Genomic DNA, 24,474 nt, shown 5'->3' with positions numbered 1-24,474 from the left:
AGCAAGCAAAGCACTTTTAGCTTGAGAGTAAAAAAAAAAAAGAGCAAACAAAACTGCTGAGTTTGTTGTTTGGAAAACGGTGCATTGTTGTAGTGCGGATCTTCTCACTACATTCTGCATGGGGTAAAAATAAACAAGGGAGGGGGAGTGTGAGGGAAACACCCCTCAAACTTGGCAGTTTGTTCACTCCTCACCCCACCCCGCACACACAACTTTGAATCCATCACTTCACATTACAAAACAACATATGCTCGCAAATTCATTAGCCAGCGATTAAGTGAGATGACGTCATGCAGGAATTTCATCTCGTCCCCAACGGAAGGTGAGGAAGTGCGTGCGCGCGTGTGCACTCTCCCATCTGTTCCTTTACAAAAAGCTTTTTCGAAATGTAAAACATTCTAGATTGTCCGTGAAGGTGACACACTGACACACTATGCACACGCACACGCGCGCGCGCACACGCTCCCATCTGTTGTCACTGAGGGTGGTGATGAGTCACACACGCTTGTGTTTTTACATAACCCGACCATTGTGTTCTTCTGTGCATTTCTATTAACGTTTACCACACACAATCTCCTAACTATGCTGAAGGAATGCTGCTTATATAACCCATTGACACACCGGCTTATACTTTCACGCACACACAAACATGGGGGAAGAAGAAGAATTGCCGACGACGCTTTTTCATATACACAACATGGAGGGAGACGCTCTTACATAAGAAAACTTATAAAGGTGAATGACAATGACATTTTTGTTTTTTAACAATACAGATGGGGCGGCACGGTAGTCGAGTGGTTAGCACGTCCGCTTCCCAGTTCTGAGGTCTCCGGTTCGAGTCCAGGCTCGGACCTTACTGGGTGGAGTTTGCATGTTCTCCCCGTGCCCGCGTGGGTCTTCTCCGGGTACTCCGGTCTCCTCCCACATTCCAAAGACATGCATGGCAGGTTAATTGGGCGCTCCGAATTGTCCCTAGGTGTGCTTGTGAGTGTGGATGGTTGTTTGTCTCTGTGTGCCCTGCGATTGGTTGGCAACCAGTCCAGGGTGTCCCCCGCCTACTGCCCAGAGCCAGCTGAGATAGGCGCCAGCAGCCCCCGCAACCCTTGTGAGGAATAAGCGGTCGGATGGATGGATGGATGGATGGACAATACAGAGGAGGCATGCATTAAAATGGTTTGAATGTATAGCATCTTAGAGTAAACAGTATATCTGTTAGGCCTAAGGGTCACCCTAGGATATGTTGTAAACTTGCCTGCCGACACACATTTGTAATTGGTGTGTATGTTTCAATTTACGACTGCCTGCCTACCCAAGCCTAGAGCTAACTGCACGTCACTGGAAATATGTCAAGTGTCACAAAAAAAACCCCGTCCCGAGTAGGACATTACATTACTGCGAATCATTGAAACTAATCGTTTGAAGCCACTAGTTGTGTCGTACTTTCACACGAGCCACCGTGCTAATCTTTTACTCCTCACTGTCTTCCGTGTGGTTTAGAATCCCTGCCGGCAGCCGAAAGAATGATCTCATCTCTGTTTGAGCTATTAGAGCATCCGTCAGCCGCGCACAAGTTCACCATAGCATTGGTAGCTGATTTATCAACTGTTTGACCTATTTTCTAGTTTACACTGATTGTTTTCTAATTCACGCATTTGACGCGCTGACCATCACCGCTAGGGGCGCACTAACATGACGTCACACTGGAAGGGTCGAGTAGCTCTTTTTCTGAATCACGCTGCCCGTCTTCCATGAGGGCTCAGTGCTGCCCCGCATGTTGCGGCATGACGTGGTACTGCACCACCCACCCGTCCACCATGTAGCCAGACTCACAATAAACACCTTTGCTGTCACAACTGAGTGCCTTTATTCATTCCTAATGAGGAATTGAAGTATTTCAAATGAATAAATACTGCACATGAAAAAACAATACGATTGAACTCAGGGGAAGACATGGCAAGTTTGACTTTTCTGCCCCCTTTTCATTTCCTTTTTTTAAGAATGGAAAAAAAAAATGAACTCAACTTCGCAAAAAAAAAATGTAGAGGGCACTATTGAGCCATTCATGATCACACGTCTGTATGCAGTTTCATGAATTTTTGCCCTCCAAAACGTTTTTTTCTGTGCAAACAATGCATCACCACGGCAACTGTGTGCAACAAAATAAGAACCTTTTGATAACTTGTCTTAAAAAAAATTACAAAATAAATCTAAACTTGTTTATATGATCTCTCACCTATTTATTATAAGTCCCACACATTGTGACAATCTGTTACTTGCGGCTGACTTTTTTTTTTTTTTTAATAAAAAGGATTTATATAAAATGCTGCGACCTCCACCTTGGCTTCCTTTGCACATTACATAAACGCGTTTGGCAAGAGGCAAAAAAAAAAAAAAAAAAAAAGTATTGCCATGGCTGTGTGGGCGCAGGCACACACACACACACACACACACACACCCACACACACACACCCACACCAACACGAACGTTGGTTCACTCACAAGGACAAGAAACATCAACAAAAAAAGAAAAGAAAAAGTGCAAACACAATCAAAAGACAGACGCAGTTTGCAGGCAATCAAAACAACATTGGCATTGGGGAGCCCTGGTTTGTGCTAACAAGTCATTTCAAATGTTGAAAGTTTCATCTTTAAATTTTGGGTGTACCGTTCGACACGCTTTAATGACAAATTTGCAATCTGGTTCGTTTTTCGCGACGGCATTTATTCATATTTAGCTAGTTAGCGCAATTTAGCTGCGACCCGGAAGTTAAACACCGACCGGAAAAAGAAATGAGGAAATCGTTTGGCTTGGCGTTCATTTTGAGCACGCATGGTCCAAGTTACTATTAGTGGTTCATTTTTGTTTACATGCACAGAAGCGTCCACAATAAAGGGAATATTGTCTTCATGTCGGCTGAAGAAAAGTGGCGACGCGTTTTGAAAAGGTAACTCGTGCTCAACTTTTCCACGTTTTCACACTGCGGTATTCAATTTTATTTTTGAAAACCGATCTTTTATTTTGAAACCCGGATGTCGTTCTCCATGCCAGGATCCCTTCACTCACGCTACCGTAAATCCTAGAAAAGGCAGAACAGAAAAAAATGAAGTGCTTGATTGCGTAAAAAGAAAAGGAGGCTCGCCTTACCGCAGTGATTTCACTGTGTGACTCTCTAAAAGTATATTTTTGTTTAAAAAGAACCATCGACTCATATTTAGCGGCGTCCTCACACTCAAAAACTATTTAGGCGCGTTTACACAATATAACGAGATCAATTCCTGCATCCACATCCTGGTAGTCAGTTTATGGAATCTACTCAAGTACGAATCCAACAAGTCCCACCCTGAATGTAGTTACTCCAGTGGGGTATATGCCACGGAAGAGGCGGGACGTGATTTTGCATATCAGTTTATTTCCGGTCCGGGTTGCGAACGCGCAATCGAGGGGCACAGAGTCGGAAGCACAAGTATTTTTGACGCAGCCCACACATCGTAAACTGAACCGGAAAAGAACTGATGTGCAAAAAACAGTCCCGCCTCTTCCGTGGCATATACCCCGTTATACACGGGAGGGCAGTATTTCAACGTCTCATTTGCTTCGAAGCTGAAACGTCACCCTTCCAGGGAGTGCGCCATCTGCCGGGGACATGTAGTACTGCACTCAAGCCACTAATTTCGATGTGAAGAACTTAAAAAAAAAAAAAAACAAAAAAAAAAAACATTAAAAATAAAACATGCCACATGGTCATTAAAAAAAAAAGAAGAAGACGCTAGACGTTAAATGGTCATCTTCTTTTTAATCAAAAATGTTTTACTATACATCCATCCATCCATCCATTTTCTTGACGACTTACTCCTCATAAGGGTCGCGGTTTTTACTATACATGGTTACTTAAAAAAAAAAAAAAAGTAAAAAATAAGACCTTACTATACTTGCTTATTATTATTATTATATATTTTTTATGACGCTTTACGGTAAATGGTCATCTTTTAAAAAAAAATGCTTTCCTATACATGGTCGCTTAAAAAAACAAAAAAGCACCACCTTATCCATGGTCAGGTGTTTTTTTTGTTTTTTTTTAAATAAAAAAAAATAAAAATAAACACCTGACTCAGGTAATTTGAGACAGTCAATTGTCATTGCTTGCACTGCTAATGTGAAGGATATGCTGTTTGTGTCAAATCAGTCGGCCCTCTGGGGGCCCCTGCTGGCTAAGTAAGGGCCCCAAGCAATTGCCTGCCTTGCCTGATGGCAATTGTACGCCTCTGCGTGCATGTGCTGCAGGTTAAAAATAAATAAATGAATACAAATAAACGCATGACAGAGCGACATGACCAAGCGACATCCGACACTTAAAACTTGCTCCAAGCTAGCACGAGTCAAAGTACGTGTGAATGACAAACACTGACGCACACACGCACACGCAAACACAAACAGCTACATGTCCTCATGTGCATGTCAACAACTACGGGGGCGAGTGCAACATATTCGGACAAATGTAGAAGAACGGCACTCAATCAACCGATGGCTTTCACTCATTCAGGCACTTCATGGCAGTCAGTCAGTCTGTCTGCATAAATGAGCGAGTTACTAGTGAGTGAGTGAATTAGCGAGTGAGTGAGTTACTAATGAGCGAGTCAGTCACTCACTCACTCACTCAGTAGAAATGAGAGTTACTAGAGTTGGTGAGTTGAGTGAGTCAATGAACGAACAAGTAAACAAGTGAGTGAGTGAGTTACTAGTGAGTGAGCGAGTGAGTGAATGAGCAAGTGAGTGAGTTACTAATGAGCGAGTCAGTCAGTCAGTCAGTCAGTCAGTCAGTCACTCACTCGAAATGAGAGTTAGTAGAGTTGGTGAGTTGAATGAGTGAATGAACAAACGAGTAAGTGAGTGAGGGAGTAATGAGTGAATTACTAGCGAGTGAGTGAGTGAGTGAGTGAGTTACTAGTGAGTGAGCGAGTGAGTGAATGAGCAAATGAGAGAGTGAGTTACAAATGAGCCAGTCAGTCACTCACTCAGTAGAAATGAGAGTTACTAGAGTTGGTGAGTTGAGTGAGTCAATGAACGAACGAGTAAGCGAGTGAGTGAGTGAGCGAGTGAGTGAATGAGCAAGTGAGTGAGTTACTAATGAGCGAGTCAGTCAGTCAGTCAGTCAGTCAATCAGTCAGTCAGTCAGCCACTCACTCACTCACTCACTCGAAATGAGAGTTAGTAGAGTTGGTGAGTTGAGTGAGTGAATGAACAAACGAGTAAGCAAGTGAGTGAGGGAGTAATGAGTGAATTACTAGTGAGTGAGTGAGTTATTAGTGAGTGAGCGAGTGAATGAGCAAGTGAGTGAGTGAGTTACTAATGAGTGAGTCAGTCAGTCAGTCACTCACTCACTCACTAGAAATGAGAGTTAATAGAGTTGGTGAGGTGAGTGAGTCAATGAACGAATGAGTAAGCAAGTGAGTGAGGGAGTAATGAGCGAATTACTAGTGAGTGAGTGAGTTACTAGTGAGTGAGTGCATGAGTGAGTGAATGAGCAAGTGAGTGAGTGAGTTACTAATGAGCGAGTCAGTCACTCACTTTTCACTCGAAATGAGAGTTACTAGAGCTGGTGAGTTAAGTGATCAAATGAACAAACGAGTAAGCAAGTGAGTGAGGGAGCAATGAGTGACTTACTAGTGAGTGAGTGGATAAGCAAGTGAGTGAGTGAGTTACAAATGAGCAAGTCAGTCAGTCAGGAAGTCAATCACTTATTCACTCACTAGAAATGAGAGTTAGTAGAGTTGGTGAGTTGAGTGAGTGAATGAACAAACGAGTAAGCAAGTGAGTGAGGGAGTAATGAGTGAATTACTAGTGAGTGAGTGAGTGCGTTACTAGTGAGTGAGTGCGTTACTAATGAGCGAGCGAGTCAGTCAGTCACTCACCCAGTAGAAATGAGAGTTACTAGAGTTGGTGAGTTCAGTGAGTGTATGAACAAACAAGTAAGTGAGTCAGGGAGTAATGAGTGAGTTACTAGTGAATGAGTGAATGAGCAAGTGAGTGAGTTACTAATGAGCGAGTCAGTCACTCACTCAGTAGAAATGAGAGTTACTGGAGTTGGTGAGTTAAGTGAATGAACGAACGAGTAAGCAAGCGAGTGAGGGAGTAATGAGTGAATTACTATAGTGACTAAGTTAGTGTATAAATACACTACAACTACAGTGCGAGACTTAGTGCGTCACTCATTCACTTAGTATAAAGGAGTGTTACGATCAGTTTTCGTTTGTTTTCATCCATTTTCTTAAAACTGTTGAAGTATATTTCCATTTTTGTGTGTATGTAACTACTAAATACTGTAACTACTAAAACCTGAAGAAAATGGACACAATTTGCCAAATATATTCTACAGGGAAGCGAGACACGAAAAGATTGGGCGAGCGAGCAAGTGGCCGCCTGCCTGCCTGCCTCCTCCTCGTCGGCTGCCCGGCGGCTAAAAATAAACGGCTTATTGAAAAGGCACAAAGAACAAGCAAGGTGCGAGGCTACGCGGCCGTGGCACAAGAAGAAGAAGAGGAGGAGGAGGAAGAAGATTAAGGAGGCGTTTTTGTGTGTGTGTGTGCGCTTCTTATTCACCGCTGGCACATCACAAAGTTGCCTTTGGTGGGAGGGAACAACTTTGTGCGTTGCATTGAAACAAAAAAAAAAAAAAAAAAAATCATTTGCGTGTGACGAAAGTGCTCATCAGTAACACGTGTCGATAAGTGATTTTAATATGAACAAATCCACTCATTCACTCTTCATTCACTGTTGCGAAAAGTCACTCTTTCACACTCACTTATCAAAATGGATCAATCAGTCAAGTCAATCAATCGATTCTTAATTTGACTCACTTTTGTTGTTGTTGTTTTTAACGCTTTGAGTCAGCTGCCTCCATTTTGTCCTTCTCACGCTTCATTCATCGACAAAATAACACGCAAGCAGTCTGTGTTCCTGACGAGGACGCGCATGCACACGTCGACAGCGGTCCCGTGTTTGGCTGCGACGGTGTGCAGCTGTCCTGCCAACAGGTGTGACTTTCACAGCATATCGAGGCACCAAAAAAAAAAAAAAAGTGCAAAAATTCGGCGAGCGGCATGTTCCTGCTCACCTTTAGTCATCATCGCGACACAAACAACACTGACAGAACGCACACATTTCTTCATCATCATGCAAATCAAACGTGTTCAAGCCACACAAACACAAAAAAGCGACACAAACATCATCCCACACTTCACAATTAATCGTCATCTTGTAACATGACAAAATAATGTAGATGAAATAAATAAGTGCTACTCATCAGAAGTGCTGATTCAATATATATATTTAATTGATTATCCATCAGATAAACGGAGTTTACAATATGAACTTATTCACTGCCATTGACGGCTAAAGACGTCAAAGATCCATTTTTTTTTTCCTTGACTGGCAGTGAATAAAATCCAACAACAATCTGTGACTGTGAGTGGGTGTGGCTTTCAAAGGCGGGGCTTCACCTCGTGAGTGACGTGGGAGTCAACAAATGAGAATGGAGAGTTGCTGGGAGGTTTTGTGGTCGACATTTTGCTCGGCTTTTTGTTGACAGCTATAAATAAGCGAGAGAGGCTTTTTATTTTTGGGGACGAAGTTACATAAATAAAAGAAGCATGAGGGACAACACGCACGCACACACACGCAGAGGTGATATTTTTCTCTCTGTGTGCTTATTTTTACATCCACAGATTTCAAGGTCTGCACTTTGTTTCTGGGGGAAAAAAAAGAAAAGGAAGGAGCTAATCTGTTGCCTAGCAACACCTCCCACTGCCACATACAAGCAGCAGACAAACAGCATCAGAGTTGAAAAAGATACCAAAAAAGTTTCACTTTATCGTCAATATATAGATAGATAAATAGCCGCAGTCATCTATAGATATGATTGGTAGATCAATACAGTGGCAAGACCGATACGTACGTAAATACGATCAGAATGATGTGGTTGGTCGATAAAGTCCGTAGGCAGATATGGAAGGTACATAGATAAAGCCGATAGATCGATCGATACAGTTGGTTAGTGGTTCGATGCTATCACGTAAATGCGTCATGACGTCGTCGTTTTCACCACTAAAATGGCAGCGTCTCCCCAGAGCTTCCTCTGCAAGGGGAGAACTTTTTAAGTACTTTAATTATGTTTTTTTTAATCAAGATGTCGCTTCAATAAAAGTGTTAACACTATCACAACTACTGTGCTAAATGACGAATGAACTCCATCTTGATGAAGCATGTGATCGATGTCCATGCGTCCCGCGGGGCTTATCCGATTAAACGGGGGAGCATATGAACGGCAGATCGCAATGGATCATGTGACAATGTAAACAAGTGACCAGAGATCGTCATTCGGAATGATTTCAATCTGAATGACTAAAAAGTCTCCATGCAACCGAGTGACAGAAACAGCGAGCGGAACGCGCGGCTGTGACGTCACGAATGAAAAGCCGGCAGTGAAGATTGTCCGTCGTCTAATTGGATGCCTTCCGATGTGCAGCGTTTGCCGTGCCGGGAGAACGAGCTCTTCACGGAAGGACGAGGTCGGCCTCTCAATGGAAGACATTATTATCATGAAAAGCGCAACAATGGCCGCGCGTGACGTCAGCACGCTGGATGAGCCGGCGCCGGAATGCGCAAACCAGGTGGAGGCTTTTTGCTTTTCAAACGCTGACACATCATCATCATCATCATCACGGAAGCTGACATCAACCTTTGTCACATGATTCTGAAAATGGCGTGCAGGCATACTGGCCACTTCATTCGGGACAGTGGACGCATGTTTTGAAAGGTTACTGAGAAACATTTCAAACAATTTGTGTTAGGTCAAACATGTGGAAGACCACATTTTTTGGGTTGTGCATTTTGTGTGCAGTACCACGTTGTGCCACAAGAAGCCGGGAAGCACTGAGTTCGACTGGAAGACGTGCTGTATGATTTAAAGCAAGAAGAAAATGCTCAAGCGCAAGTTGTTTAGACCTACTGATGCTAATTTTCATTAGCCTGTTAGCTTAGCTAGAGGCTAAGTAGGCTTTGGTAATGAAATGCTTTGGTTCCACATTTCAAAATGTTTGCCTTTTTTTCCATGGGTCAGTTTCACAGTAAACAAATGATTAATTGGACATGTGTATGAGCAAGACGCTCTTCCTTTCAGTTCCTCAAAGTGATTTATTTATTATTTTTTATGATAAACGGGACTTAATTATAGTATATTTTCATGAAATGGAATAAAATGATCTACTGGGAAATGTGCAAAATCCACAAGAAAAGCTGCTATGAAAATGTGCCTTTCTCAACATCAAAATTCAGATTTTGCCGTCGATGGTTATGAAAAAATAGAGTGACTCTATAATTAGGAGCTCTTGTGATGTTATTTTTGTTTTGTGAAAGAAGGAGTGAGTGTGATTCACCTCGTTTTGGGTCAATTCCAGATGAGCGCAACCTTTGAGGACGACTTCATGCATGGACTCATTTTATGAACAAGTGCGAGTGATGTCATTGCATCGTCATGGAGATTATTCGTACTGTATGTAAATTCAATTGCACCCGACCGCAATGATTTGTTAGCCTGATAGCATAATTGTCCAAGTGATTTTTAAAACACCTCTCTACCAAATCAATTTTCTACAAAAAATTTGCAAATGAACTTTTGGCTAAAAGGCTTTTATTTTCTTTACAAGACACTCAAATCGTAAAAAAAAGTAACGGACATTGTGATTTTCTACGAATGTCGTACATGCGATCATTTAAACAACAGAAATCAATTGTTGCATGTTGGTGTTTATCCGTTTCCGAATTCTTGTGAGAAACTGTTAATGTGATCAGCGGCTTCACATAAAAGGTTATGAACGAATCTTTTTTTGGAATTGATGTTCCTCACGATTATTCCATTGATTACTCGAGTAATCCCGCCCCCTCATTTCGAGGCAGTAATTTTTGTCAACTCATTTGGTCTTACTTAGCCGAGTTAGCCGACGCCCCTTCCACAAGCCCTAATAATCTTCATTGATGGGCGGGTATTGATACCAGGTATCGTAACGGGCCGATACGCTGCCTTATTTCAAGGTATCGGTACTCAGGACAGCAAATGATAACAGCATTGGCTGCCTTCTTGCGGACATTATACAATCAGGATTACAAATTATTATTATTTTATTATTATAATTAAAGTATAGAAAATTGCTGTTTCATGCAATTAAAAAAAATGCAATATTGGAACATATAGGTCTATCTTTAAAGTTATGTCATCGTTTTGGGGGGGAAATTATATGTATCAAACGAGTTGAGTACTCATATTGGTATTGATCTGAAAAAAAAAAAAAATTGTTATTAAACGTCCCGAATAATAACATCATTAAATATAACAAATGTGACATATGCAAGCAAAAGATTACAATATCTCTGCAGGGGGCGCCATTCAGCAGCCCACGCGTGTGTGTGCGCGTCTCACTGGTAAGATGCATCGATTCAATCTATTTTTAGACACCCCCCCCCCCCTTCCAAACATGCACTGCAGACATATCTGCGGGATGCTGCATGCGCCTCATCCATACATCACTTCATCCTTCGTTCATCCCTCCATTCATCACACATACAACTTGGCTCCTCCTCCTCCATTCATTCATGTTTTCACAACATCACAACACAAGCACATTCATTACAAACGAACGACATACATTGAAAGGTTGGGGTGGATAGATAGATAGATAGATAGATGGACGTGGTTTAGCTTAGCTTGAAAAACAAATGCTACTTAAGTAGTTAGCTTAGCATAAAAATGGACAACTGTTTATATTGTGGCTATATTTGATGGATGGATGGATGGATGGATTAATAATGGATGGATGGATGATGAATGATAGATGGATGAATGGATGGATTAATGATAGATGGATGATGGATGGATGAATTATAGATGGATGGATGGATGATGGATGGATGATAGATGGATGAATGATAGATGGATGAATGGATGGATGGAGGAATGATAGATGGATGAATGGATGATAGATGGATGGATGAATGGATGATGGATGGATGGATGATGGATGGATGAATGATAGATGAATGGATGGATTAAAGATCGATGGATGGACGGATGAATAGATGGATGGATGAACGGATGATAGATGGATGGATGAATGATGGATGGATGATTGATGGATGGATGATGGATGAATGATGGATGGATGATAGATGGATGGATGAATGATGGATGGATGGATGAATGATTGATGGATGGATGATTGATGTATGGATGATGGATGGATGATAGATGGATGAATGGATTAATGATAGATGGATGGATGGATGAATGATTGATGGATGGATGATTGATGTATGGATGATGGATGAATGATAGATGGATGAATGGATGAATGATAGATGGATGGATGGATGAATGATGGATGGATGATAGATAGAATTCAAGAAAACTGGATGGAGAAAAAGAAAACAATGATAGCGAAATGCAAAGCGATGAAGCTTGACAACATGACTGAAAGACAATATATTGAATGATGCAACAATAGATAGAACGACAGAAAAGTACAAAATGGAAAGCCAGTCTGACAGATTGACGGTTAGATGGAAAGACTCAGATAAAAGCAGACAGGATGGCAGAAAGATGGAGAGGCTGACAGAAAGAAGGATAGATGGAAACAAAATTATGAAATGTATAAAGATGCTACTAAGCTAGCAAAGCTGTGATGAAAGATGCGTCGCTTTAAGCTGCTGATGGAGAAGCCAAACTAAACGTTGGCAACCACATATAAACACTCTTCCTCTCCTCGGGTGCAGGCAGCACATCTCCATCCCTCCCTCCCTCCTCACTGGGTGACTCCGTTTTACGTTTCTACGCTGGCCCCGCCCCTTACTCGTTTTTGTCCAAATCAGGCTTTCTGCGTGGCCGGAGCTCCCCCGTTTCATCCCGACGTCATCGGCGGCGGGGAGAGGCGAGCGCTGCTGACGTCGGCCGGCGCGCAGTCACCGCCGGGTTGGGAGGGAGGGAAGGAGGGAGGGAGTCGGAGGAGCTCCGCGCTTGCAGCATCCACTCGGATGAGCCATCCCCCCTCCTCCTCCTCCCGGTTACGTCGGCGGTCGCGTCAGGGAGCCCCCCTCGCTCCCAGGCTATATAAGACGGCGGCGAGCAGAGTCCCTCACAAACTGTCAGCCGATCGAGACCAGCGCAGACATGAACAAAGTCCAATAAGCGCGCGCGAGCAAGCGAGCGAGCGGGACCTCCTTCCTCTCTTTTTCCTTTCCTTCCTTTTTTTTTTTCTTCCCCCTTTCTGGACATCGGCAGCATTCCAGCATGTACCGCTCGACCAAAGGAGCCTCCAAGGCCCGACGGGACCAGATCAACGCCGAGATCCGCAACCTGAAGGACTTGTTGCCCATCGGCGATGCCGACAAAGCCAAACTGTCCTACTTGCACATCATGTCGCTCGCATGCATGTACACCAGGAAGTCCGTCTTCTTCTCGCCCACCGGTAAGACCACTTCTTCTTCTTCATCTTCATCATCATCATCAATCTGCAATTTTAGCACGGTTTCACCAAAAATAATTTTCTCATTGAAATGACAGCAATGTGTGACGAAAAAAATATCATCAAACATTCAGAATGTCAAGATCAAGTGAGGATGTTTGATACCACTTTTAAGTCCTTAATACTGATAACAGGTATTGATACCACTAGCACTTTTGATACATAGAATTCTACCCCCTCCAAAAATTGATTGATCATGAAAAAAAGCTATATATATTTAAAATTGCATGAAATTAATGGCAAATTTATATTTTTCTACTGTATAGTAACTGATCGTAAAATGGTCACAGGTATGCTGTAATAAGACTCAATATCAGTATAGTGTATTTTGCTGATGATACAATAAATGAATTTACTTAAATTAGATGTTGACAGCTCTTCTTTCTCTTTTTTTCATTCTGAACCCCCACACAACTCTCGCCCTTCTAAACCACTTGTTACGTTTCATAAATGTAAATTTTAGCACACAAAATGTAAAATAAACACCAATCTGCTGACGTTTTTAAATCTTAAAATGGCTTTGAGCGGAAACCAGGTTTACAAATTGGTCCCAAATGAAAATCCGCGATACAGTAAATCTGCAATAACTGAACCGTGTTGATGTGTGCCTTTAAGGGGCGGGGTGAATCATCACACGCTTATAATTGAGTATGAACACGTCCTCAGGGCTCTTTTATTATTTTTATTTTATTTTTTGTATTTTATTTTTTTTATTTTTAAATAAACCACTCACACACACACAAGCTTACTTCATGTAAGCTCAAGGCTCTTTTTTTGAGAGACGCTTTCGTGTGTATGACGTCACGTGTACTCAACAAGTGTCTATTGGGGCAGCAGCAGAGACGCTATCCATGGTGCTGAAATCTGACGCGCGCCATCGCGAGTCGCTATCCGCGGTGCTGACAGCCTTTAAACCAGGGGTGTCAAACTCATATTAGCTCAGGGGCCGCATGGAAGAAAATATATTACAAAGTGGGCCGGATCGGTAAGATAATGGTATATAACTTTTACTTAACAATTGCCGTCAATTATACGCAGATTTTTGCAATTTTTGGGCCAGCCCTAAATTACAGAGCTCAACTGTAATCTATTGTTGAAAAAAAACAACATTATTATATTCATCTGAGGACTGCTGTTGAAATGACAAATTTATATATTTGATTGTGGCTGGCTGATTAATTGGTCCGACATTACAATTTTTTTTACTTTACAAAGAGGATTAAACCCTTTTGCGGGCCATATCCGGCCTGCGGGCCGTATGTTTGACACCCCTGCTTTAAACAATAAAATAAAAAATACACGCCACAGTATTTTTCTTTTTTTTCTTTTGTATCTTTATTGAGGCAAAAAATATCAACAGTTTCATCCATACAGCATTAAATTATCTTTCTCTCTCATCCATGATGATGACGTGTTTTGATGACATCTCTGTCCTTGGTGCTGAAGCATTTTTTTTTTTGCTGCTGTTGTTCCAAAAGCCGAGGCAGGAAGTGCTCCGGCGGAGCCGAGCGGTCGCTTCCTGTCCCTGCCCGAGCTGTCCGAGCTGATGCAGGCTCTGCCGGGCTTCCTCATGCTGCTCACCGCCGAGGGCAAGCTGCTCTACCTGTCCGACGCCGTCTCTGAACACCTGGGACATTCCATGGTGAGTCTCCATCGTCCGTCTGTCTGTCCGTCTGTCCAAAATCTGATCACACGTCTCACATGTGTGTCAGGTGGACTTGGTGGCGCAAGGGGACAGCGTGTATGACATCATCGACGCTTGCGATCAGCTGACCGTCCGGAACAATCTGTCCGCCGCAGCTTCCCCCGAGATGGGTAAGATAGGAGAGCGGCGGCGTTGATGGTCCGCGATTGCCGTTGGTGTCGCTCAACGTTGGCCACGCCCCCTTTTCCCCCCGGCGCAGATCGTCTCTTCCGCTGCCGCTTCAACACCTCCAAGTCGGTGCGCCGGCAGAGCGCCGGGAATAAGCTGGTTCTGATCCGGGCCCGCCGACTGTCGGCGCCAGATGTCGCTGGCGGATCCTACTGGACCTCCAATCCCGTGTGGGTGTGTTTCTGCTCGCCTTTGGAGAGCAGTCCCGCCCGCGCTGGACCGGACAGCACGTCGAGCGGGCCGCCCGCCGCCGGCGCCAGCCTCTTCCTGGAAGGTTTTCACTCCCAGCATGGCCGAGACTTGAGGCTGCACGCCGCGCACGAAAGGTATGCGACCACACGTCACAAACACAAAACTCAGCGGGATGAGTCATTTTTGGGGGGAAAAAAATAATAATTTTTTGAGAAATAAAATTGTATTTGGGGGGGTTATAATATTTTGTGAAAAAATTTTGATTTATAAAGTTTTATTTTGTGGAAGAGGACACAAAGGAAGGAAAAGGTGTCATTTAAAAAATATATATTTTTGTGAAAATTAAAAAAATATATATATATATAAAAAAAAAATATATATATATATATATATATGTATATATATATATATATATATATATATATATATATTTGTTAAAGTTTTTTTTTAGAAATAAAATTCCCCAAATTTTTACAATTTAAAAATATACTTGTGATTTTTTTTTTTTATAATTAAAATTTTAAAATATACTTGTGATTTTTTTTTTAGAAATAAAATCTGCAATTTTTAAGATTTAAAAATATATTTGTGATTTTTTTATAAATAAAATCTTCAATTTTTAAAATTAAAAAAAAATATTTTTGTGATTTTTTATTTAAAAAAAAACCCTGCAATTTTTACGATTTAAAAATATATTTGTGATTTTTTTTATAATTAAAATCTAAAAATATACTTGTGATTTTTTTTAGAAATAAAATCTGCAATTTTTAAGATTTAAAAATATATTTGTGATTTTTTTATAAATAAAATCTTCAATTTTTAAAATTTAAAAAAAATATTTTTGTGATTTTTTATTAAAAAAAAAACCTGCAATTTTTACGATTTAAAAATATATTTGTGATTTTTTTTATAATTAAAATTTAAAAATATACTTGTGATTTTTTTTAGAAATAAAATCTGCAATTTTTAAAGATTAAAAAAATATTTGTGATTTTTTTATAAATAAAATCTGCAATTTTTAAAATTTAAAAAAATATTTTTGTGATTTTTTTTATTTAAAAAAATCCTGCAATTTTTAAGATTAAAAAATATATTTGTGATTTTTTTTTTTTTTTTTTTTTTAGAAATAAAATCTGCAATTTTTAAAGATGAAAAAAATATTTTACAGAAAGTAATTTTTTGGATAAACAAAAAAAGATGTCCAAAGTATTTTGAGGACGTCGTATATTTGAAAAGATAAATAGAAAGTTATGTTGAATTGATAATTATCAGTTATCAGTGGATCAAATTCAAATTTTAAATTTCACATTTCACTTCAAATTTGAAAAAAAATTTTTTTTGTGGTATTGCTGAGAAACAATCATTTCATCGCAAGTCAATCATTTGGACTAAAAACACAAGAGCCAATCGGATGCGTTTGTGAAAACCAGGAAATTGACCATATTTGGAGATGTTAGGTTTTGACTTTGCCATGCGTTTTATTCATCAAACGTTTCCTTCCCTTCCTCCCCCTCTGCAGCGTGCGCACTTACTTGGGCTACGATGTGACGACGTTGCGCTCGCGCTCCTGGTACGAGCTGATCCACCCGCACGATCTGGCGCACGCTTGCGCTCAGCACCGAGGCCTGCGTAAGTGTCAGCTCGCAAAGCACCCACGGGAAGAGCGAGCGAACGCGCCTACCGCCGCCACACTCAAAAGGCAAAAAAAAAACAAAAAAAAAACAAAACGACGTTGCGCTGTGACTCACCAGTGCGCGAGGGAGGAGAAGGCCGAGGCGAGATGGTGGTGCGCGTGCAGACTCATGACCAGACGTGGATTTGGCTCTACATGGTCCTGCAGCTGCAGCCCGGAGACGTCCCCGTCGCTAGCAGCAACTACGTCATCAGGTACGCAACGCCGCCGCCTCCAACCTGGAACCGTTCACAAACACGCAAAAATGGTCTCACGACAAGGCACAATGCTATGGGAAAATGCTTTTAAGGTGGCGGCAAATTACTACATTTGTCTAAATGGAGATCTTGAATTCATTTCAAGCATAGTTCATTGGCACAAAGATGGTGTCAAAGCACTACTTTTTGACGAAACGAAGGGCCTCAATTCATTTCAACGTTGATCCTTGCCACTAAGATGACACAAAAAGGCAGCAAAGTACTACTTTTGTCGAAATGAACCTCCTCAAATGATGTCAACATAGTTCATTGAAAGCAAAGGAGTACAAGATGGGGCCAAAGCACTACTTTTGACAAAATGAAGGACCACAACTCAATTTGTCGTAACTTCTAAACTCACTCCAACGTAAATCCTTGGACCCCCAAGTACCCACAAGGTGGTGCCAAAGAACTACTTTTGTCTAAATGGGACATCTCAACTGATTTCAACATAGCTCCTTGGCAGAAAAATCTCACAAGATGGTGCCAAAGTACTACTTGTGACTAAATGAAGCTCCTCAACTCACTTTGTCACATTTCCTTGGTGCAAAGCACTATATTTGTCTAAATGAAGCTCCGCAAATGACTTCAACATAGTCCTTTGGAAGCAAGGCAATACAGGATGTTGCCAAAGCACTACTTTTGACGAAATGAAGGTCCTCAACCCACTTTGTCGTAACTCCTAAAGTCACACCAACGTAAATCTTTGGCCCACAGGTGGTGCCAAAGCACTACTTTTGTCTAAATGAAGCTCCTCAAATGACTTCAACATATTACACTGGAAGCAAAGGAACACAGAATGGTGCCAAAGTATTACTTTTGGGAAAAAAAAAAAAAAAAAAAAATGAAGCTCTTCAACTCACTTTGACATCATTCCTTAGCACCAATATGTAAATCCTTGACCCCCCAAGTACCCACAAGGTGGTGCCAAAGAACTACTTTTGTCTAAATGGAGCACCTAAACTGACTTCAACATAGTTCCTTGGCAGCAAAATGTCACAAGACGGTGCCAAAGTACTACTTGTGACTAAATGAAGCTCCTCAACCAACTTTGTCACAGTTCCTTGGCGCCAAAGCAACACTTTTGTCTAAATAGATCTCCTAAACTCATTCCAAATGTAAATTCTTTGCAGCAAGTACCCACAAGGTGGTACCAAAGCATTATTTATGCCTCAATGAAGTGCCTCAAAAGGTCAACATAGTTGGCGCCAAAGTACTACTTTTCCCCCTACATAACAGTCCTCTAGTAACTAGTGAAAAACAAAGAAACCAAAAAAAAACAACTGTATACGTCTTTTTTTTCCCCCCCTTGCAGCGAGTCAGAGGCGTGGTCAGTGCGCCAGCAGCTTACCTCGGAGCAGACGCAGCTCAGCCTGGTCCTGAGCTCGGCCCCCCCCCAGCAAGAGAGCCTCCAGTCCCCCGACACCCTGTCCAGCCCCGACCAGGTGTTCACCCCGGGCAGCAGCGGCCTGTCGGGCCAATCCTTCGACTTCAGCACGGCCGGCTGCAGCGTGGCATCCTCGGAGGAGCGCGCCGGCGAGCTCGTGCGGACAGAGGCGGAGCCCCGCTCCAGCATCTCCTCCCTGGAGGAGGACGCCTTCTTCCAGCCACCGGCCCCCGCACGCACCCCGCCGCCACCGGCGCCCTCGCCTACGCCGGTGACGGTGGAGACGGTGTCCGACTTGGACTTCCTGACCCAGAACATCCTCCTGCCGCCCTCCTTCGAGCTGGACCCGCCCCTGCCGGCTCTGCCACTGCCGCTCCCGCCCGTGCCCGCCTCGCAGGCGCAGCAGAGCAAAGAGTTTGTGTGCACGCCCCCGTACACCCCCCACGTCGTCGGCGGCGGCTTCCCGTTTGGCGAGCCGCACTTCAGCTTCGACCCCACCGGCACCACCACGCCGCCGCCGTCCGCCACCACCGCCACCACCACCCTGGCTGCCTCCGCCGCCGCCCCGCCCACCACCACCGCCTCTGGCCCCGCCCCCCCTACCACCCTGTCCGCCAAGCTCCCCCTCAGCCTCCCCGCCCCCTCCACCGAACTCCTCTTCGGAGCCCTGTACGAGAAACTGCCCCCCACGCCGGACAGCCCGGGCGATGGCGACTGCACGGTGATGACCCTCCCCGAGGTGCGGGGCCCGCTCTACGTGGACGTACCCCTGGGGCCCATCCAGTGCCCCCCCGAGGGGCTCCTGACTCCCGAGGCCTCCCCTGGGAAGCAGTCTTGCCTCTCCTTCTTCTCGCCGGAGCGGGAGAAGGAGCGGGCGGAGATCTCGCTGCTGGCGCAGCACATCAGCTCCCTGGCGGAGGGCTTCTACCTGGACCCCCTCCTGTCCAAGCTGTCCCCCCCGTCCATGTCCCCACCATCCCCTGCCGATTCGCTGCAAGCGCTGCGGGAGTTTTATCCCGTTAAAGCGTGGCGGGCGCCGGACGATGACGACGACACTTCTCTGTTTGAAGAGAGCATCCTGGACATCCTCCTCCGAGACGGACCCGAGTCCCCCCCGCCCCAGCCGACGCCACCCGGTCCGGACCCGGCCTCTCCGGCGCGCTGGCACCGAGCCTCCCAGTTTGAGGGGGCAGGCCGATTCGGTAGCGTCCAATCGGCGCAAGCTAACGGCGACGATGTGCCCATGGAGGAGGAGGAGCCGGCGGAGGAGGTGGAGATGGAGGTGGCGTCATCATCTCCCGTGTCCTCCTGCTCCTCCGTGGCGGCTTCTCCTCCGCCGCTCATCCTCGCTGCCTCGCCGGGGCCCGCCGGTTCCAGCTCGCCGGCGGTCTCGCCCGCGGCCGCGCAGTCCCTCCTGGAGGAACTGGCCGCGTTGGAGCCCATGTTTGGGGCAGGTGCCTCGATCGCCCCTGGTTTAGGGCAACAACCTGAGTTGTATCAACTCCAGTGTCATCCATCGCCGCAGTGCTTCCACAAAGGTGAGACATTCATTCAATTTTGCACAATTTTACACAAATTTTCGTCTTACTGCCTGCCTGCCTGCGAGAGATAGTTAGAGGTGCAAATTTCTGGATGAACCGATCATGCTCGAGAACCTCCAGGTCAAACTTTTCGAAGAACAACAAGTACCGAAAAATTGAATTTGGTCTCCTAGAACAAGGAAGTGGTCCATGAACATTTCCTTTCTGTGACTCTTCCAGTCTCTCGGTTGCGACCTGATGATGACAAGGTGACACATCAGATTTTAAAGCGGGTCCCAGAGTGGCTCATAGGGATGCAACCAATATCAATGTTACAATACGATACTACCACAATATTGTGTAAGTTGGCGATTAAAAAAAGAAAAAAAAAATCTTGATATACGATACACAAAAAATGTTCATATTAAAAAAAAAAAAAAAGCATAATATTGTGTTTTTGTACATAACAGTAACAAAGAAATAGGCTTGGCTAGTAATTTTATTCTAAATGTTTTTAAAAAACGAAAACTAACTGAAACTACATTTTATGTTTACAAGACCAAGTACAACTATCTATAATTATAGTAAAAATGTCCTTCGTTTTAGTCTTTGGTAATTGATTTAATGCATGAGCCTTAGGGGATGATTTTAAGTGGATTTATTTCTTTATTAACCAGAATAAGGACATTTGAAAGTGTCACACAGAAGGGACGTCATCTTGCAGCAGCCAATACAAAAGCACCTTCAGATGATGTCACTTCCGTGGTGTTTTTTTTTTAAAATATTGCGCACAAGTAATAAACATAAAAAACAAACAAACTAATAAAAATAATAATAATAATAATACTGAAACTAAAACGAAACATTTAAATTTAATATTTATTAATTTCTATTTTATTATAAAATAAATTTAATATAAAAATAAAAAAATAAAATATAATATACATATAATATATATTTATCCATCCATCCATCCATCCATCCATTTTCTTGACCGCTTATTCCTCACAAGGGTTGCGGGGGGCGCTGGCGCCTATCTCAGCTGGCTCTGGGCAGTAGGCGGAGGTATATATTTATAAGGGGTGTGAATTGCCTAGTACCTGACGATTCGATTCGTATCACGATTCACAGGTCACGATTCGATTCGATACCGATTAATCCCGATACGAATTTATAAGTCGATTGTTGCGATTTTTTTTCATTCAAATTTAGAAAATACTAATCAGTAAGCTTGTAGAGTGTAAGATTTATATGAAAATGTATTATTTATTTATCTGAAATTTCAGTCTTATAGAGGTTGTAATCTGTTTCATGTTTGAACAGCATTAAAATAAAATATTAAGGCTTAATGTTCCGTTCATATAACATTCTTCCATGCTCAAGGTGTGAATCCGAACCCGAAGTCAGACGTTTTGTTGAATATTTTCCATTAAAAATGGAAGTTTAAAAATCGATTCACACACACACACACACACACACACAAAAAAGGCAATGATGATAAGACGTTGAATCGGTAAGACTACCGAATGAACAATTCTGAGCTCTTAAAATAAATAAATAAATAAATAAAAAAAATTTTTAAAAAATCGTTTTTTTTTTATTGAATCGATTCGAGAATCGCGCGATGTAGTATCGCGATATATCGCCGAATCGATTTTTTTAACACCCCTAATATTTATATAACGTAAAATAAAAAAAATAAATGTAATAAATTTATTATAAATCAAATTTATATTTTATTTAATTAATATAACATTTAATAACTAAAAAAAAACTCAACAAAATAAAAACTAACTAAAATAAAAAATTCCAAAACTATAATAACGCTGATCTGTTGTGAATTTTCACATTCAGCTCCTTGTTACAAAACAGCAAGCGGTGTGAAAACGGTCAAAATTATGTTGCCATATAAACGTGCATTTTAGGTTCATCCTGAAATTTCAGCCAAAAGCTCGATAACCGCAACTGTTTTGCGATTATTGCATGATGTAACGTGATTGGACTGTTTTCCTTACACGTCAGTTTAATTTGAACAACCTGAGGCCTTTTCAACACTGAACTCGGTTTTCTTGGTGCAAGCTGGTTCAAATTTGTCCATATCTGGCTAAGTGCAGTGTGAAAAGGCCCAAAGTTGTTTTGATTCCTTTCTCCCATGAGCACACGTCTGACTTTTTTTTTTCCTTTTCTTTTCTTTTTTTTTTTTTTGTCTTGCAGATGGGAGTGGAAGCATCCCTCCGTTCTAAAATAAGTCTGTGACTTACTTCATCAAGTATGGCATATTGTCATATTTTGTGGAGACATACTTTTTACTGCAAAGTAAAAACACACTCAAGTGTATAAATATACATAATGTATAAAGGACTGACGCCTACATGTCTCCTCCTGAGAACAAAAAAAAGTTTTTTTTTTGTTCCATCACGAAGCTGTAAACCTGGTGCAACATTTTACAAACGCAACAACAAACAAACAAGATGGCCGCCCGACTGGCCGAGTCCCGAGTCCATGTGGTGTCTCCCGCTTCAGATGCGCCATCTGAACCTCGTTAAGCGTCGTTTCACTTAACAGACATGCATTTGTATTCACTCGTAGTGAAAAATATCTGTTGTCAACATGGACAAACAAACAAACAAAAAAAGCTATTTTAATGAGAGTTTATTTCCAGTATGACTTTTCAAGCACTTTTTTTTTTTTCTTTGACGTGCGGGAAACTTCAAATTGAAAAGTGACATTTTGGAATTGGAAGCACACTTTTGCGAGTTTTGAGTTTGCGGCTTGAAACCCTTTAAACATTCCATACGGTGTGTCTGTCCATCGCAACTTGTGTTGACTTTTGTGATGTGCAACAAAAACGAAAAAAACAAAAAGAAAAGCATGTCAAGAGTTGCGGGCATATGGCGCCAAAGCGCTCTTTCTTTGTACTGTACATTTAAGACTCTGAATGTGGACTCTTCGGGTCAAGGGTCATCTATGGGTTGTATTCAATAGGGTTGCAAAAAAAGGGGAGGGAACTTTCCAGTAGATTGCCATAGGAAGTTAAGATGGGAATTTTTTTTTTTTTTTAAAGTTCCAAATTGGAAATATTTTCATGGGAACTCAATTTGGAATTTGAGGGCGAACATTTTGTCAATTTTCCCCTTTTTTTTTTTTTTTTTTTTTTTTAAAGGGATACTTGACTTATTTGAACATTATTTTTCATGTACAATTAATTTAAAAAAAGTAATTTTTCTACTTGCTGTCGACTGATGATGACATCACCAGTGCAATCATGTCTCACCTGTTTTCTGGGGTTTGGTCAGTAAACTGAGCCGTGATTGGTCGTTAGTTAATTCCTCAGCACAGGTGATGACATCATCATCAGTCGACAGCAAGTAGAAAAATGACTTTTTAGCAGTGTTAATTGTACATGAAAAATAATTATAGACAAAATATGAACTTTTTACTGCTGAAAATGGCGCAATGAGTCAAGTATCCCTTTGTTAATATTGTTGCTTTTTTTTTTTTTTTGCCAAGGGCCGATGCATGCAGATTTTCACTATTTGCAGCACAGTTTAGTCCCTTAATTGCTCCACTTTTTTTTGGCCACTATATTCAAGTGGTAGCATATCAGAAGGTCACTCGTAACGCAAAAGAAAAAATAATCACCACAAATCATCACTCGAAATACTCTTTAGTGAGGATTCTCATTTGCTCCCAAAATCATATAAATATGTTCTATTAAAATTATTACCATGCTCCCAAAGACGTATACTAGAGCATACAGAAGGCTTTGATGCAGACTCTAAACTGGAGAAAATGCTTGTACCAATGGTAGTTATTACAAAAACGGCCAGCAGGTGGCAGCAGAGTATAAGAGAGCAACGAGGGCCATGTTGCAACAAGCTCTTTTCCCCCAATGTTTTCACCAGGAATGTGAAAATCGATGACACTTAAACTATATTCTAATGCTAATTGCTGCAAAACGGAAACAGATACCCAATTTTAAATGTTTTAAATTTGTGACATACTTGATTTGACTTCCCATGAACAAAAAGTTCCCAGTTTAAAAAATTCCGTCAATTTTTTGCAATCCTAATAATTTGCGACGCTGGCAAGCTTTTTTGCAAGCTCCCGTCCCGTGTTTGTCGTGTTTGTTGGACAAACAAAACACGTGGCGGTTAATAGTGAGGCTCAATCAACTTCTTAGTGAAGTGGGGGGTTGGGGGGAGGGTGTCAACTTCCTCTTTCTTTCTTTTTGTTGTTGTGCGACTTTACCAAGCGACACGGCTTGAGGACGCTCCGATTCCCACGGTGTGGACACGCTCACGTAGAGTCGTCTACGGTCAAGTAAAGGATTTTCATTCCTACTAGCTTAGCTATTTCAACGGCTAACTTAATAATGATACCTATTTATTACACGTGTACTGTATTACTTGGATGTGTGACATGTGAAATATATTCTTTTTTTTTTCCCAAGAAGGTTGTAAACATTTGTATGATGGTTTGTAAATAGCAGATATATACGAAGAGAGAGATTTGTAATGGCATCAAATATGAATATTTATAAAATGAACTGCACATTGTGTGGAGCAATGTTCTATCGTCTTTGCTTATAAGTGTATTTGAATGTGACAAATGCATTTAGAATAAAGTGCACTTATAATGCGGCTGAGGTGTCGTCAGTCCCAACAATGCATTTTTTGACAAGATCCCATCTTTAGTAGTTCACTTTTGTCCTTACTAGTAAGACAAATCAATGCACTAGTGTCAAAAGTGCTCATGTTGTTTTCCCACTGCTGTCTTTGGGCGTACTAATATGTTACTAGTGAGGCAACATTGAGCAGCAGTTGATCAGGGTATGCTACTAGTGGCATTATACAAGTCTACTAGTAACACTGAGCCTTTCCCTAGTAGCACATGCATGTCGCATGCAGGTGTCACCTAGTGCAGTTTTTGCCTCACTTTGTGCCCTAGTCATTCCATTTCTCTTTCTCCTCAACATTCAAGACGATTAAGCTCATTTTTCT

General features: G+C 42.0%; 1 protein-coding gene across 2 annotated transcripts; it reads left to right on the top strand.

Moving 5' to 3' along the window:
* The first annotated feature begins 12,067 nt into the window (after positions 1-12,067).
* On the top strand, positions 12,068-24,107 carry npas4a (neuronal PAS domain protein 4a). 2 transcript variants are annotated; one of them, XM_077532123.1, is made up of 8 exons: positions 12,069-12,513; positions 14,049-14,212; positions 14,283-14,385; positions 14,475-14,769; positions 16,155-16,264; positions 16,387-16,522; positions 17,880-19,489; positions 21,686-24,107. In XM_077532123.1, exons 1-8 carry the CDS (start codon positions 12,336-12,338, stop codon positions 21,712-21,714), a joined length of 2,625 nt encoding a protein of 874 aa, XP_077388249.1. In that variant the 5' UTR covers positions 12,069-12,335; the 3' UTR covers positions 21,715-24,107. The 2 variants fall into 2 exon arrangements, with proteins under 2 accessions (XP_077388248.1, XP_077388249.1); XM_077532122.1 differs by lacking the exon at positions 21,686-24,107 and having other exon boundaries at positions 12,068-12,513; positions 17,880-20,277.
* Positions 24,108-24,474: the final 367 nt, after the last annotated feature.

Source organism: Festucalex cinctus, chromosome 9 (genome assembly GCF_051991245.1).
Source record: "Festucalex cinctus isolate MCC-2025b chromosome 9, RoL_Fcin_1.0, whole genome shotgun sequence".
Classification (NCBI taxonomy): domain Eukaryota; kingdom Metazoa; phylum Chordata; class Actinopteri; order Syngnathiformes; family Syngnathidae; genus Festucalex; species Festucalex cinctus.
The sequence above is the reverse complement of the archived record's forward strand: the minus strand, read 5'-3'. Positions and strand labels throughout refer to the sequence as shown.

Excerpts from the sequence above, each read along its gene's own strand:
- npas4a (XM_077532122.1), top strand. The coding sequence starts at position 12,336 with ATGTACCGCTCGACCAAAGGAGCCTCCAAGGCCCGACGGGACCAGATC. Across the intron at positions 14,213-14,282 it reads AACACCTGGGACATTCCATG|GTGGACTTGGTGGCGCAAGG; the intron begins GTGAGTCTCCAT and ends CATGTGTGTCAG. Across the intron at positions 14,386-14,474 it reads CGCAGCTTCCCCCGAGATGG|ATCGTCTCTTCCGCTGCCGC; the intron begins GTAAGATAGGAG and ends CCCCCGGCGCAG.